At 39.3% G+C, this 17,135-nt stretch overlaps 1 protein-coding gene across 3 annotated transcripts in view; it reads left to right on the forward strand.

Annotated features, from left to right (window-relative positions):
* Nucleotides 1-17,135, forward strand: part of YLPM1 (YLP motif containing 1) — a 74,559-nt gene that overhangs the window by 42,977 nt on the left and 14,447 nt on the right. For all 3 annotated transcript variants that reach the window (XM_058162358.1, XM_058162359.1, XM_058162360.1), the window contains 7 exons: nucleotides 4,772-4,926; nucleotides 6,343-6,405; nucleotides 6,755-6,874; nucleotides 8,641-8,817; nucleotides 9,805-9,888; nucleotides 11,620-11,703; nucleotides 12,366-12,449. In XM_058162358.1, coding sequence (XP_058018341.1) covers nucleotides 4,772-4,926; nucleotides 6,343-6,405; nucleotides 6,755-6,874; nucleotides 8,641-8,817; nucleotides 9,805-9,888; nucleotides 11,620-11,703; nucleotides 12,366-12,449 — 767 coding nt within the window. The remainder of the gene's footprint in view (nucleotides 1-4,771; nucleotides 4,927-6,342; nucleotides 6,406-6,754; nucleotides 6,875-8,640; nucleotides 8,818-9,804; nucleotides 9,889-11,619; nucleotides 11,704-12,365; nucleotides 12,450-17,135) is intronic.

Below are 17,135 nucleotides of genomic sequence, written 5' to 3' on the forward strand. Positions count from 1 at the left end.
TGAATGGACCCAGCCTTTCTGCCTAAGGTAAATTCCTGGTTTCACCGGGCACAGGAGCTTATTCTTCCTGATTTCTGTCCAGATCCAAAACATCCGATGGAAGTCAAATGGCACACGTTAGATGTTCGCAGGGCTCTCTGCAGGTATATCAGGAGAACGACTTCCTTTCATCGGACTGAAGCCTTGTTTGTATCCTTTCATCCTTCGTCTATGGGTTGAAAGGTTTCTTCTGCTACAGTGGGCAGGTGGCTGAAAGCCTGTATTGCGGAATCATATGAGCTCAAGGCCAAACCCTTGCCTGGACGTATTTTGGCCCATTCTACTCGCAGCACAGCTATCACAGCTGCTTGGGCCACTCAAGCTTCTATTTCAGACATTTGTAGAGCGGCCACATGGTCGTCTTTGTCATCTTTTGTCAGACATTACAAATTGGACACTTTTGTTTCTGCGGAAGCATCATTTGGGAGGAGAGTTTTGCAAAGTGTCATTCCCACCCAGGACCAGGGGATCAGTCAGACTCCAGCCCAGAGTCTGTAAGTTTGGGTATGTCCCATACATGGAATGTCGGAGCAGCGCTTTGGAAAATGGACATTGGCTTACCTAAATGTCCATTTTCGAAGCGCTGTGAAGACATTCCAACCCATCCTGTAGGCTGCCTGATCCTGGCAGGGGTGGGTGTTCTTTCTTTTGTTTCCTTGTGATACAGGTTCTTGGATGACTACGTCGTCGTGAAACGGCTGAAGACCAAAGGAAGTAGGAGGCGTGGTCATGGAAAAAGAAAAAAAATTACACTCAGTCTTGAGCAAATAGATGAGAGATTAATCCATACATGGAATGTCTTCGCAGCGTTTCGAAAATGGACATTCAAGTAAGCCAATGTCCGTTTCATTACTGTTGAGACTGAAAACAAACTTGCATAGCTCTGTCTATGGCTTGCTTAGAATTAGGCATAAATAGGAACACCAATAGGCAATAATATCTACGAGAAAGGACCTTTATAAATAGACTAGCAGGTCAGGCAGGCTTATCCTATATATTTATTTATTTATTTATTTATTTTTCAAATTTATATACCGCCCTATCTCCCTAAGGACTCAGGGCGGTTCACAGGCAGTTAAAATACATATAAATACAAATTAAAAAACAACAATTAAAAAACTTATTCTATTGCCTAATTTAAAAACAATATAAATAATAAAAAACCCCTTAAAACCAATAACTTTAAAATCTAATCCAGTCCCGCAGATGAATAAGTGCGTTTTAAGCTCATGACGAAAGGTTCGGAGGTCCGGAAGTTGACGAAGTCCTGGGGAGTTCGTTCCAGAGGTGGGAGCCCCACAGAGAAGGCCCTTCCCTGGTGTCGCCAGACGGCACTGCCTAGCTGACGGCACCCTGAGGAGTCCCTCTGTGAGAGCGCACGGGTCGGTGAGAGGTATTTGGAAGCAGTAGGCGGTCCCGTAAATAGCCCGGCCCTATGCCATGGAGCGCTTTAAAGATTGTCACCAACACCTTGAAGCGCACCCGAAGGCCACAGGTAGCCAGTGCAGTCTGCGCAGGATAGGTAACACGGGAGCCCCGAGGCTCCTCTATCACCCGCGCAGCCGCATTCTGACCAACTGAAGCCTCCGGATGCCCCTCAAGGGAGCCCCATGTAGAGAGCATTGCAGTAATCCAGGCGAGACGTCACGAGGCGTGAGTGACCGTGCATAAGGCATCCCGGTCTAGAAAGGCGCAACTGGCGCACCAGGCGAACCTGGTGAAAGCTCTCCTGGAGACGGCCGTCAAATGGTCTTCAAAAGACAGCCGCTCATCCAGGAGAACGCCCAGATTGCGCACCCTCTCCATCGGGGCCAATGACTCGCCCAACAGTCAGCCGAGGACTCAGCTGACTGTACCGGGATGCCGCATCCACAGCCACTCAGTCTTGGAGGATTGAGCTTGAGCCTGTTTCTCCCCATCCAGACCCGTCGGCCTCCAAACACCGGGACAGCACTTGATAGCTTCATTGGGGTGGCCCGTGTGAAAAGTACAGCTGGGTGTCATCAGCGACAGCTGGTACCTCACACAAGCCACTGATTATCTCACCCAGCGGCTTCATATAGATGTTGAACAGAAGGGGCGAGAGAATCGACCCCTGCAGCACCCCACAAGTGAGGCGCCTCGGGGCCGACCTCTGCCCCCCTGTCAACACCGTCTGCGACCGGTCGGAGAGATAGGAGGAGAACCACCGATAAACGGTGCCTCCCACTCCCAATCCCCCCAACCGGCGCAGCAAGATACCATGGTCGATGGTATCGAAAGCCGCTGAGAGGTCTAATAGGACCAGGGCAGAGGAACAACCTATCCCTGGCCCTCCAGAGACCATCCACCAACGCGACCAAAGCCGCCTCCGTGCTGTAACCGGGCCGGAAACCGGACTGGAACGGGTCTAGATAGACAGTTTCATCCAGGTGCAGAGGAAACTGATATGCCACCATACTCTCTACAACCTTCGCCGCGAAGCGAAGGTTGGAGACCGGACGATAATTACCTAAGACAGCCGGGTCCAGGAGGGCTTCTTGAGGAGGGCCTCACCACCGCCTCTTTCAAGGCGGCCGGAAAGACTCCTCCAACAAGGAGGCACTCGTGTCGCCTGGAGCCAGCCTCGTGTCACCTCCTGAGTGGCCAGCACCAGCCAGGAGGGCATGGGTCCAGTAAACACGTGGTGGCATTCAGCCTACCCAACAACCTGTCCATGTCCTCGGAGCCACAGGGTCAAACTCATCCCAACAAATGTCACCAAGACCACCCTCAGGCGCCTCATCTGAATCGCCGCAATTTTGGTCTAGACCGTCTCGGAGCTGAGCGATTTTATCGTATAGATAACCGTTAAACTCCTCAGCACGTCCCTGCAGCGGGTCATCCGCTCCCCTGGTGAAGGAGGGCGGGTCACCCGAAAAAGGCGGCTGGGCGGTTATCTGCCGGCGCAATGAGGGAGGAGGCGAGCAACGCCGCTTCCTCAGTGCCACTAGGTAGGTACTAGTATAGGACCTAACTAGTGTCCGATCAGCTTCTAAACGGCTAGACCTCCAGGAGCTCTCTAGGCGTCTTCTCCGGCGTTTCATCCCCCTCAGCTCCTCGGAGAACCAAGGAGCCGGTTGGGATCTGCGCCGGGTCAGAGGCCGCAGAGGCACGACACGGTCTAAAGCCCCAGTCGCAGCCCGTTGCCAGGCTGCGGCTAGTTCCTCTGCCGTGCCGTGAGCCATATTGACTACTCGGTAATCGTTGAAAACCTCAGTGGCTTTTTATGGAAGACACAGGTCATCAATACAATGCCTGTGTTCCTTATGGCACAGATGATCCCCTCCCCTAGTAATCATTACAGAATTTGCAGAGTTAATGAATTATTTTTTATAACATTAAAAATGACAACTATTATGAGAAGGCAAAAAAACACAGAATTTCATAATCTCGCACTAACTGATCCATTATATATTGTATATGTTTATTTTCATTTTTATACCTGCAATCTAGACAATCTATAGCAGTGATGGCAAACCTTTTCGGCATTAAATGCTGAAAAGATCACGCGGAAACATTGCGCGCGCATACACGTGCTTGTCAGGGCCACACTTTGGAAAAACCAAACTTCTGGGTTCTAGCATGCATGCGCACTGACAATCAGCCGGCCGATGCCCATGTGCAGGCTGGTTTTTAGCATCGCTGCGCATGCAAAGGAATCACACACCAGAAAACCCAAATTTACGGGTTCTGGCGAGCATGCACACCTGACAATCAGCTGGCCGGCACCCATATGTACACCGGTTTTTGCCACTGCCGCATGCACATAGGACAGCTGATCGTCACACACACAAGAAACCCAGAAGACAAACAGGCAAGGTCGCACATGCCGGGCAACATGGTTTCGCATGCCACTTTGGGCACGCATGCCATAGGTTCGCCATCACGGATCTATAGTATTTTGGCGACCATAACTTGAGAATTACTGACATAGACCATTCACGATAAATTAATGATATTGTGTTAAAGAAGTAGTGGTGAGATGCCCCATAGCAGAATATATCAGTTTCCCAATGAAAGCCATTCATATGCTTATATATCAGTCTTCTAATCATAGGTAGCTACTGTACCACACAATGAGCTAAAATGACTTTTTAAAGAGGTATAATATGGATATGAAAGTCAAGATTTTCTTTCTTTCTTGTTTTATTGTGCTGTCTTCTGGTTGCTTATATTTGCGGTGATGGAATAATGTTCGTTCAGTTAGGAGGAAAATGCCAGATTATTGGATAGAATAATAATAAATATATACCAAACAATAATAAATATAATAAATAATAAATTCCGTCCAGATACAGGTAAGCCTTGACTTATATCAGATTGCTTAGTGACCGTTCGAAGTTATAGTGGCACTGAAAAAAGTGATTTATGATTGTTTTTCATACTTATGACCATTGCAGTATCCCCATGGTCATGTGATCGAAATTCAAACACTTGGCAACTGGTTCATATTTACGACAGTTGCAGTGTCCCAGAGTCATGTAATCAATCTCCTTTTTGCGATCTATTGACATGCAAAGTTAATGGGGAAGCCAGATTCACTTAACAAATTTGTCTCTAACTTAACAACTGCAAAATGGGACAAAATTCAATTAATAAATGTCTCACTTAATAACAGAAATTTTGGGCTCAATTGAGGTCGTAAGTCAAAGACAACCTGTATTTATGTCTGACTTCTTTCCCTCTTCTCTCATGTAAATTTCATTGAAAGGTGATCGGAGAAATTATGCTGAGGATAGAATTCCTATTTCTGCTCCAACAATACCACGACAACCACCACCTGCCCCACGGGTAGAGAGGAAACCAGAATCAAAAAATGTGGATGACATATTGAAGCAGCCTGGACGGGAAAGTAGACCAGAACGGGTAAGTATTATGGGTTTCTAATATGCGGTAACAATTATGTGTAAGGAATTTCATACTTCCATTAATATTTTTGAAGCAGTGCTTTCTAAAGCACTCATGGCTTCCTTCAAAAGTCTTTCCTGCATGCCTAAATCTATGATTGTACAATTATATTGTCTTGGAATTTTCTCAGCAGATGGTTTTCTATGAATTAAATTATTGAATCTTGCATACTTAGCTATCGGGGAGGATTACAATTAGAGCAAAAGGTTGATGTGAAAAAAACAGATTGTGCCTGTGGACTCCTACTGCGCCAATAGTTTTGTTATTCCAGCATTATGTTGATTTCCAAAGATACTTTCCTTTTCCATTCTGTAACATCTTTTCTTGTTCTAATCTGACTCTGAACTAATTGTCTAAATAATTTCCTCATTTTCTGCTTAAACCATTAATTACTGCAACATAATATTATCATAGTATTCAGAATTATTGAGGTCATAACTTGTTTCCTTCAGTATTATTTTGATCCTGGACTCTGGTGGGAGGAAGGTGTGAATGGTGAGTGAGTTATATCATGCCAAATCTGAAATCTAGTCCACTATTTCTACAAATAATGTTGTCATGGGGTTTTCATTTTGTGAATATTTACGGATCTGCAGAGATTTTGAGCTTATTCAGTAACCATTTAAAGTTATTGAACAAGGAGGATTTGCAGCTCCTTGTTGCAGCTGTCGCAGCATCCCCACGGTCATATAATTGTTATTCAGGTGCTTGGCAACCAGTTCACAATTACTTTGGTAACACTATGCCATGGTCTTTTAATCACAATTTGCAACTTGCACTTCCAGCTTTCAACAAGCAAAGTCAATGGGGAAGCCGGCTGGTGGTTGCAATTGGCAATTACGTGACTGTGTGACACTAATTGCACAAGATTCACTTCACGATGGCAACTGGGACTGCCGTAGTTATGTGGCACCACATTTTATGATGGTGTTGCTTAGTGACAAAGTTCCTTGCCCCACCTACCATAGTTAAGTGAGGACTAGCTATACCTTGCCATTCTGTAGTCATAAATATTACCGTATTTTTTAGACTATAAGACACACTTCCTCCCCCCACCCCAAAAAAAAGTGGGTGGAAATGTCTATGCATCTTATACAGCAAATATTGCAGTGGGAGGAGGGAGGTGCAGTGTCGATCAGCTGTTCTCAGTGATCAGCGGCAACAAACGGACCATGACAAACGGGCCACGACGGCGGCAAGCGGGCCATGACGAATGGGCCACAGAGGTAGAACCTGATATTTTTTTTCTTGTTTCCCTCCTCTAAAGCTAATGTGCATCTTATAGTCTGAAAAATACGGTGCTTTGTCTATTGAATCCTCGTTATTCAGCTTAATAGGCATGGCATTATTTAAAGTGTGGGGTCTCTGTTTTAGATTGTCATAATCATGCGAGGATTACCAGGCAGTGGAAAGACCCATGTTGCCAAGCTCATCAGGGTAAGTAGATAACTGTTCTCTTTGTCTTCAGTCTATCCTGAAGAATAGAGTAAAGTTGAATTGCATATTGTTCCAGTCATTTGTTTTATCTCTTTTCTGTCAGTCACAGTTTCATTTCTTTATCCACCCACAGGAGAAAGGGAAGTTGTTTCTTTAATGGGCATTCTGGATTTTGCACCTTACATATTATTTAAGATTACCTTGTGTAACTTTTTTCCTGTCTTATCATAGATAACAACCGGGTTAACTGAACTGAATATATGGAAATAGAATGCTTTCTTAGAAATTGGATAAAAATTTAGTTTTGATGGTATAGGTTTCAGAATTTTTTTTAATTTTTTCTTCTTAGGATAAAGAAGTTGAATGTGGAGGCGCTGCACCCAGAGTGCTCAGCTTGGATGACTATTTTATCACTGAAATAGAAAAAGAAGAGAGAGATCCAGACACAAAGAAAAGAGTAAAAAAGAAGGTATTCTTAATGTATATTCCAATTGTTAATTAAATTATTGTAACTAATTGCCTACAAAAATGAAAAGTGCAGGCAACAGCCAAGAAACACTCCTAATCTACACTCTATTTTAGAAAAAAATAGATTATGATCTGGAAATGCAGAGTTAACGACTTTTTCAATTGAACAAATCTTTGATTATGTGTCATTAAATTGATGTTGTCTCTTACTGTACCATGTAATCTGTATTTTTGGGTTAAGGAATCGGTTCATTTAGAATCAAATGGGTTTTAGAAGGCTTTTTACCTGTTAGAATAGTTTCTATTCTTCATGGTTCCCTGATAACTTTCAGGATGTAAAAAGAGTATTTGATTATCAGTTATTGCTTATAGGTGTTTTATTGATGGGACATTAACTTTTCGCCCCAGAATAACTCATACAAGATAGCACTTATTGTAAGCAAGACAATTTTCAGGTCATCACATGAATATTCCTTCCTTTAAAAGGGTGTGAGAAGAGAGATGGGATGTAGTCTCAGCTCTCAACTGGCCCTGCTGCTCTCCATGAATCTGAAGAGAATAATATGCCGCAAGCAGATTGCTGTACACTTTCAATGCACTTTAAAATTCTGCAAAAATCTGTTTTGAAATCACACAAAGTAAATATAGCCGATTGAAGCATTGAGGCGTTGGAAGGGTCCATAAGGATCATTTGAAACTTCTGCAATGTTCAGAAATACCAATTTCTGAACCTGTGTTTGGAATTAGTGATGGTTCAGTCAAGGTTAAATAAGCAACATGTAAATCCAGGGAACATAAATATAACGATAGGATACCTTAAGTGCCTTGGATTCTTTTTAAATGATCAGGTTAATAGCACAGCAGTTCTCCTGGACCAGACTGTGTCATTAAATTGATAGCAGTGTTTGTGGTGAGATAAACGGTTGGATATGTTTTTGTTCGCTTCCTGATAAGATGTGGCTGTATGTATTGTTTGAACTATTGTACTGTGTTCTAAGCCAGTGGACAATATCGACTTGTGTAGAATATCACTATAACTATACTTAAATAATATGATGGATTTAGTGCAGTGATGCATTTGAGATAATGTCTCAATTTTTCTGGGAGATAAAAAATTGGAATATGTCCAAAACAACCCTGGTTAAAGCAGAGATAGATAATTCAACACTCTCCAGATTTTGAAGTTCAGCTCCCATCCTAACTCCCATTCCTAATTATCAGCAGTATTGATTTTTATCTTTTGGCAAAGTATTAGAGCAAGCGATAATAACATTTTCTGGCATTAGTGGACAATTGTGATCTTTTTAAGTTTGACTGTCAGTATGGACTTGAAATACTGAAAAATTTTCTGGGGGAGGTAAGAATAGAACAAGCCTATTAATTTTCCTTGACTTGCCAACATCTTTCAGTACTAAGAACCATAGTAGTCTTCTAAATAATCTTAAGAAATGGAAATTAGTGTGAATTATGCCCCACTACTTCCACACATGTCAGATGTCATTGTTATTTATCTCCTACCCAGCATTTGTGCCATAGGCTTCCTAAGGGACCATCTTACCCGTGATGTTCAGGAATCTGCATAAAACTGCTGCACAGATTGATCCACATTCACAATTGAATGCTAATAACATGCACTACCTCATTCCTTTTCATTTTCATAAATTTTATCAGTTATTCATTTCTAGCATAGGACAGTAATAGATAGATTTAAGTTCTTCAAGAAAAAAAGCTTGGTTCTTTGCCTAACATTTCTCTTTTTTGGACCAGATTTTAGAGTATGAATATGAAGCTGATATGGAAGAGGTCTATCGTGCCAGCTTGTTTAAAACTTTCAAGAAGACTTTGGATGATGGATTTTTTCCCTTCATCATACTTGATGCCATCAATGACAGAGTACGGCATTTTGAGCAATTCTGGAGCTCTGCAAAAACAAAAGGATTTGAGGTAAGCATCCCTAGATAATTTCTGTATTAACATTTCTAAAACAAACTTCCAGTCATTTGGAATCATAAACATTAATATTTTGTAAGATAGGCAATAATAGCAGGTTAAGGTATACGTCATTGTAAGATAGCACATCAAAGATCCAGTAAATGTTGAACTGACAAACAGAACTTACCGATAGTATTTGTGTTTTCTGTGTAGAAGGGTCTGGGTTCATTCCTCTATATCTCTGGGATAAATTCCTGTTTGAAACCTTGAGAATCTTTTGCCAATCTCTGTACTCCGATATATATATGTATGTATGTATGTCAGGGTTCCATGAAACACCCCCAACAAAAGTTGCATTTTTGCCGTGTGTGTGTGTGTGTGTGTGTAGGTCTTTGATTCTTCGGGGTTTTTCCCGCGTAAAATTAGAAGTGTCTTGGCAACGTTTCGACGAAGTCTCATTCGTCATCTTCAGGCTTCAGCTTCGTGCTTCTAGGAGCAATGTGTGATCACAGCTGTTTCTTCCTTTTAACTGCTAGTGAGGGTTTGAACTGATTGAGTGGGAGCTTGGCTGTGTTCTGATTGGATAGGGGGGTTTTGTGCTCTGATTGGCTGGGAGTGTGTCCTGTTTGGGTGGGGGCTTGGTTGTGCTCAGATTAGTCTGAGTTGCAGGGGGATTTGAGCTGGTGAGCTGCATTGCTGTTGTTTGGCTTCGTGTTTGTGGTCGTGCTACATCTTCATGGTGGGTGTCAGTCTGCTGCATGTATGGATTGGAGGGGTTTGAAATGGCTAATGTTGCAGCTGCGGTCTGGCTTCTGGTCCTTGGTTGTGCTGTAAGCTTGATCCAGACAGGACTGTACTGTAAACTTAATCCAGACAGTGATTACACTTCTGCTCTTTTTTACATCTTTTTGGCCACAGTTCATGAAACACAAATTGAAAGATACTTCTGCCATGGACTATATGTTTTCAAAGACATTCCCTCTTTTTCATGTATCTTAGGTTTACTTAGCTGAAATAACTGCAGATAATCAGACTTGTTGCAAGAGAAATATCCATGGACGCAAGCTCAAAGAAATCAATAAGGTAACGGTGTAAATTGATTTCCCCAACATTACAGCAGTGGTGAAATCTGAACTGGTTTGCTAGCTGCGCATGTGCGCTGCGTGTGCATGTGCAGTGCACACCAAAAGGAGGCATGGGGTAAATAGAACAGCGCGGGGGAGAGAGTGATCAGCTGTGACGTGCAATCTTTTTTTTACTTTTAAAAACGAAGAGGTGGTAAAAAAAATGCTTTTAAAAGTAAAAAAAAGGCTCTGACGGTCGCGTGGCTCAGCTAAAACATCAGAGCCTTTTCTTTTTTCTTTTTCTTTTTAAAAGCATTTTTTAACAACCTATTTAGCTGAATAGGTTGTAAAAAAATGCTTTAACAGGCAGCTCAGCTGGGATCATCAGAGCCCCTTTTTTTTTTTTACTTTTAAAAGCATTTTTTAACAACCTATTTGGCCGAAGAGGTTGTAAAAAAATGCTTTGTAAAGTTAAAAAAAAAGCTCAGGATCACAGCTGAGCTGCCTGATTGTCCAAGCCTTTTTTTAATCTTTTAAAAGGATTTTTTAAAAGAAGTGGAAAGCGGGCGACCAAGCAATTGTGTGGGCATGGGGGTGGAGGGGGGGCGGGCAGGGATTTTTGCTACTGGCTTTCCGAACCACTCATTGCTACTGGATCGGCCAATCCAGTCTGAACCGGGAGCATTTCACTCCTGCATTACAGTACTAAAAATTTTGTATACAGGTAGTCCAACAGCCAGTGACTGTTCAAAGTTACAGTGGCACTGAAAAAAAGTGACTTATGACCATTTTTCACACTTAGCACCCTCGATCACATGATCAAAATTTGAATGCTTTGCAACTGGTTCGTATTTATGATGGTTGCAATGTCCAGGGGCCATGTGATCAACTTTTGGTTACTAATTTAACAACTACAGTGATTCACTTAACTGTGGCAAGAAAGGTCATAAAATGGGGCAAAATTCATTTAACAAATACTTCACTTAGCAACATCAATTTGGGGATTAATTGTCATTAATCGAGGACTACTTGTACTGGGGAAAGTGGAGGAACAAGCTGAGCTTAAGAATTTTAAAATGATCTTATATTTATTGAATTTATTTTAGAAGTCAGTTTTTCTGTTAAGTTTCCTTCTTTTGTTCTTCTATCATTTGGACCAGATCTTATTTGAAAGTACTTATTAATATAATGCACATTATAACTCCGCTATTATCAGAATTTTTAATCTGAAAACGTAGGACTACATCTCTCTCTTACAGGTAGTTCTCAACTTACAACCACAATTGAGCCCAAAATTTATGTTGCTAAGTCTGTTAAAAATCTGTTAAGTGAGTTTTGTCCCATTATACAACTTTTCTTGCCACATATGTTAAGTGAATCACTGCAGTTGTTAAACTAGTAACATGGTTGTTAATTGAATCTGGCTCCTCCCATTGACTTTGCTTGCCAGAAGGTCGCAAAAAGGGATCACATAACACTGCAAACGTCCTAAATATGAGTCAGTTGCCAAGCATCTAAATGTAAATCACAAGTCTATGGGGATGCTCCGATGGTCATAAGTGGGGGAAATGGTCATAAATCACTTTTTTCAGTGTCATTGTAGCTTTGAACATTCGCTAAATGAACTGTTGTAAGTCGAGGACTACATGTACTTAATTATATTAATCAAGTTATACCCAGATAGCATATATTCCCAGTCATGGACTGTGTATACTACATAAACATTGTACTTTTTATTTTTCATTTTCAGATGGCTGATCATTGGGAGACAGCACCCCGTCACATGATACGTTTAGACATTCGCTCCTTATTACAAGATGCTGCTATTGAAGAGGTGAGATTTGCAAAAACGCTAATTTATGGAAATCGGTAAAGAAAATCTATGAATTATACTTAGAAAGGTAGAAATTGTATTTTAATATGCAGTGATTATAGATTTGAGTTATTATTTAATAAGATAAGCTTATCAAATTAGAGGTTTTGAAGGGACATAATTCCCATGAGTTATAGACTTCATTCTTATGTGCATATACGTGCATAATATGCTATCCAAAAATGAATTTTCTGAATAAACATCATAAAATACAAATCAGTTCAATGCTAAATCTACACAATGTATCTAAAGTTCTATCTTTGGCGAGGTCTTTATAAGTAATATTGCTATACCAAAGCATAAGAATGGCCATTAACCAGTGAATAGCATCTAATGGTATCTATTCACTGACAGTATGATTCATTCATGTTCACAGTGCATATCCTTTGTGGAGGTAACCTTAGTGCCTGAGCAGAAGTCTGATTGCAGTAACCTCATATATAACCTAACAATTCTATTGATCCTCTTTTTAAAAGTGTAAAATTTGAACCTATTAACTAAGTGAATTCTCAGAAAGGTTTTGTGTTTTATTTTAAATTTATAGTTTATTTGATTCTCTCATAAGTAGCTAAAACCAAAATAGATTTCCAGTGATACAATCCTGTTATTATATATTGACTTAGGTGGAGATGGAAGACTTTGATGCAAATATTGAAGACCAAAAGGACGAAAACAAAAAAGATGCAGAAGAAGAAGAGAGCGAACTGGTAGGAAATGCCCCTGCAACGGTTTTTTATTATAATCAATAGCAGATTTTATATTTACTAGAATTCAGTCTGCTTTCTCACCACCACATTCCCAGTCACTGCTCTGATTCTGTCATTTTAAGAGCATTGAATGGAATATACAAATTAATATTTAAGAATTCCTTAGGAAAATTCTTGAGTACTAGGGATCAACATTCTGTCTTCTATTAATAGACACTACAAACTTATACAAGCTATACGTTAGTGCCTGAGAAGTCAATTTTCAGATGAATTGAGAAATTCATGTTTAAATAACCAATATAAAAGGCAGTTAAATAGCTTGTTTCATTAACCATTTTCATAAGAACTATATGTAATCTTTTTCTAAGTATCAGGATATCTCTTACACATATAAACATAAGCATGCATGCTCAGATATAAATCCCATTGTGTTCAGTGAAACTTATGCAGAGGAATTTGTGCTCACAATGTTAAGCTTTTGAAGAATTTGCATAGAATGCTTATTCATATGAAAACAGCAAAGGGATAATTCATTCTTTCTAAAGTTGGGCAGCAATTCACATTTAAAGAGAAAAGGGCAGTTCATGACTTGTGTGAGTGCTTGTGTTATATCTGTCAGTTGCTGCACCTTCCCTGGGCTTGAAGAACCACCATATGCAATCCCAGCAAAATATGTATTTGATTGAAGGATGTGCAATGTCCATGGTCACATATGTTTCAAATCACCTTTTCATTTTTGAGTCTAGATCTGTGCACAATCCTGAACAAAACAGAGCTCATTCCATCAACTGAAAGTTCCAGTTTCAATTCAGCTTTCTGGCTGAAGGGCAGAATTCCTCTGACAACCCAGTACAGAGGCAAAGCTGATTTTGCTATAATCATAAATATCATATCAGGGGATAGAAATCTGGGTTTTTCTTTCCTCTTAAAACTATGGATTTACATGGTAAAATAGGAAGGGATACACTGGTCTTCCACCAATTCTAAATTACTATATTTGATCCTTTTACTCTTTCTGGCATCCTTTTTGGTTTGAAGACTAAGATTGTAGTTTTTATTTTATTATATTTATCTGCTGCCACAATCCAAGTGACTCTCAGTACTTCTATTTTGTTGAAGCTACACCTTTTCGACTTTGGGGGAAGATGTTTCATCTTATCAGAAGCTGCAATAAATGCTTTCAGGAAGGGGGGAAAAGCTGCACTGATACAAGCCACAAGTGCTTCTTGGAAAGATGTTAATAAGGGTATTTAGGTATACCTGAATACAGTTTTCTATATGGCTCATGTTAGCTGTTGTGATAAACTGAAGAAATATGTGGCTAGAACTTCTAGTCAAATCCAACAGCAGCCAACTGCTAGAGAGAAAGTGCAATAAACACTTGTGGGGTGGGGAAGAAGGGAAATTCTGATCAATATGCAATTTTTACAACTTCGAGGAGGCTAGAAGATCCAAGCCTACTTGATCAACAAGTTCACAGTCATTAACATTGATGCCCTTCTGTCTGAAAAAGTGGATAATTGCTATTGAGGAGTAGGTTTACTACAGCTCTTCAACCATATGTGGGGGAGTTCACAACCAACATTTATCCTTCAATAAAGTGCAACTAGATTGTGCTCGAGAACTAGCTACTAATCCATAAGGTAGGTTTGTTCTCCCTGTTTCAACCAAGTCAAGCAAAAAGTTTCAGAAGGTTTTTTTAATGCCATTGCTTATTTGTTGGATAAAAGAACTTCCAAGAAAATGTTAGCACCTCCTCCTTTCCATTCAAACATACATATTTGTTTGATATTTCTAGATTTCACTTTTTGAAACAGTTCTCCAGGAAAATATACTGTCTGACATTGACTGAAATGGAATAGTTGGATCCTTCCAGGATACCCAACTGAACTGTTACTTGGTTCATTAGGAATGGTATATGCAAACGCATCAAGAAATAATTGATGAATCCCTATTATGGAAACATGTTTCTTTGTCTCTTGTCAACATGAAACATTTATTTTATCCAAGACACTATGAAATCCAAATAGATGTTTTCAGTTGCCCTCCTGGTTCTGTTGTTTCATATTGACTGCAAAAATTTCTCTCCTCTCACTACTTCATCTGTGTGTTTCAATATGTATGCATGCATATGTGTACATATACATGCAGATATAACAGCTTTGAGTGAATCCCCAAGATTCACTAAAGAATTCATTTGTCATGAAATAAGCTGTTCGGCAGATGAGCAGCATTAGCTGGAAATGACAAAATATTTCTCAAATGTTATCAATTTCTGATTAATAACATTTGATCTCAAAGCATCCACCAGCAGAAAAGTAATCCAATGTATTGATTGTTCTCGGAAAATAAAGTCTGAAAAAAATTACTAAGAAAAAAAAAAGAAACGTTAACTATGTATCTTTTATGTTTAGTTTATCAAGGTGCTTCTCATACACAAGGAAACACAACATTCTTATTTCTTTGCAATATAGCTGGACATAATCTTTTTCAGAAGCCTGCTACTGACTTGGTTTTATGATTTGCTTTTATTTTGAAATACAATTTTTGAAAAGATACAACGTTTAAAATATTTTCTGCAAATAAAATGTATTTGTAATTATTTTTGCAGAACACCATCAATATAATCTCACTAAACTATGAAAGATGCATAGTGAATGCCCAATTCTTTGTACAGTGCTTATTTATATTTTATACTGTTTCCACATTATTGAATCACCTCTTTTTCTTTAGGTACTTTCATGTTAAAAGTTAATGTGTTCTTATATGTTGTTGTTTATCCTACTATAAAACCTTTGCATCAAGATGTTGCTTATTAGATAAGCCTTTTAGTGATAGAGAACTTGAAATTTTGAAAATGGGGGTAAATGCAAAAGACTCAGGTAATATATTCCAACGCTACACACTTAGATGCATGATTTTGAATGTTCTAGATTCAAAATTTACTGTTTATCTTGGAAGGACATCAAAAAATTTTCATGTGAATTACTCTGGACCGAGGTTTAGAATTATACATTTCCTTGTCATCAGATTGATTTGAGAAAACATGTAGATCTTCCACATATCTAGTATCATGTTGTCTCTCTCAAAGCACTGGCATATTACATAGCATTTCCTATTAATTTTTGCATGAATATTCACTACAGAGAGTAGATATTCTGGAGGAAAGCAGGTATTAAAAACCCCAGAAATGTATAGAATTATTGAAAATATTTTTTTGCGGAGGAAGTTTATCAGCAGAATCAATGAATTTCTGAAGTATTTGGGAACTATATGATGATCCAGTGAAGAACAGAATGACAGCCTGTCTAGATTACTCCTGAACTATCTTCAGCTTATTAAATGGATGGCTTAAAAATAAGCTTGATTGCAAAATACCTACACTTACAACTTTGCTAAAGAAGGAACAGCTTGGATTAACCTTTTCCCCATGCAAAGAACAATAATAAATCAGTCTAACTGGAAATAAGGTTTTGTAACTTAACTTCTTATTCAGATAGCTTTCTGTTAAAACGTTATGAGATCTTCATCCTTATCCTACTTGCATATTTTAATTTTTTGGAGTTTTCATTGCTATTAGTGGAGCCTTTTTTATTCTTTTATAGCAACTTTGTTATCAGATATAGCTTCTATTGCTGTTCCAGTGTCCTGAGAAAATGAATTTTATAAGGTGATTTTCCTCCATAATTACTTAGGCCTGAGTCTTTCTAAACCAAGCAGAAAATGGAGATCATTCGTACAGTGGATTCCTTCAGATTCCTTCAGTATTCCTGAAAGGATTGTCCATTTTTGAACCAAAGTTACAGTTGCTGTATACCCAATACTTGGCTGTTCTACCTTTTGAACTAGAAATAGAATCTAAACTGGTTATAAGATTCTTTTCTAGTTACATGGAAAAAGACCCATGGGTCTCAGCTTTTATCACTAAATTTCTTAAAGCACAATCTTTTTGTGATACAAGTTCTTCTCTTTGTAACTTTCTTTTCTTTTTAAAGCCTCATGGATTGCTAAAAGTTTTGATTTTAGAAATTAAAATCTTTTCTCCAGAATTCCGATTATCTGCTCCCAAAGTGGGCAGGAATTTTATTGTGTGAAAGGAGTTTGAAACGCTTTCTTCTGAATGGACAAAAGAAATACCTGTCTTCACAGGCAATTTCTCTTTAGCCGTCTAGATTTTCTTGTGGGGAAATCTTTATTTTCCTCATGAGAATTATGACTATATCCTTGAAAAACTGCTGGACCAGACCAATTTCTTTTACCCAGTGTCCTGGTTCCTATAGTAGTCAAGTAAATGTTATGGAAAGCCCACAGAACATAGCCCTTGATCACTGCTGTGCTTCAGTCACTGGTCAGAAAAAATGCAGTCTCTGATTCTGGAAATGGCTGCCAACAGCTTTGTCTATAGGCCTTTGAATTCTTGTCATCCATGAACATATATCACATTCTCTTAAAGCCTTCAAGATTAATAATTATCACCATTCAGGTGAATAAAATTTAAACATTAGTAACACGAGCTTTTTAAATTAAATAATGCTTATATCATTGGACAAATGATATAAGTATTTTCATTCTTACGCATTCTTTGTTTCAAGTTCTTATCATTTTTATGTTGGAATCTATATCTGCCGGCTTGAGAGTGGATGCTGATTTTATTCCTTCCAAATTGTACTCTTTCTTTTTAGAAGA

The sequence above is a fragment of the Ahaetulla prasina genome, chromosome 1, assembly GCF_028640845.1.
Source record: "Ahaetulla prasina isolate Xishuangbanna chromosome 1, ASM2864084v1, whole genome shotgun sequence".
Taxonomy (NCBI): domain Eukaryota; kingdom Metazoa; phylum Chordata; class Lepidosauria; order Squamata; family Colubridae; genus Ahaetulla; species Ahaetulla prasina.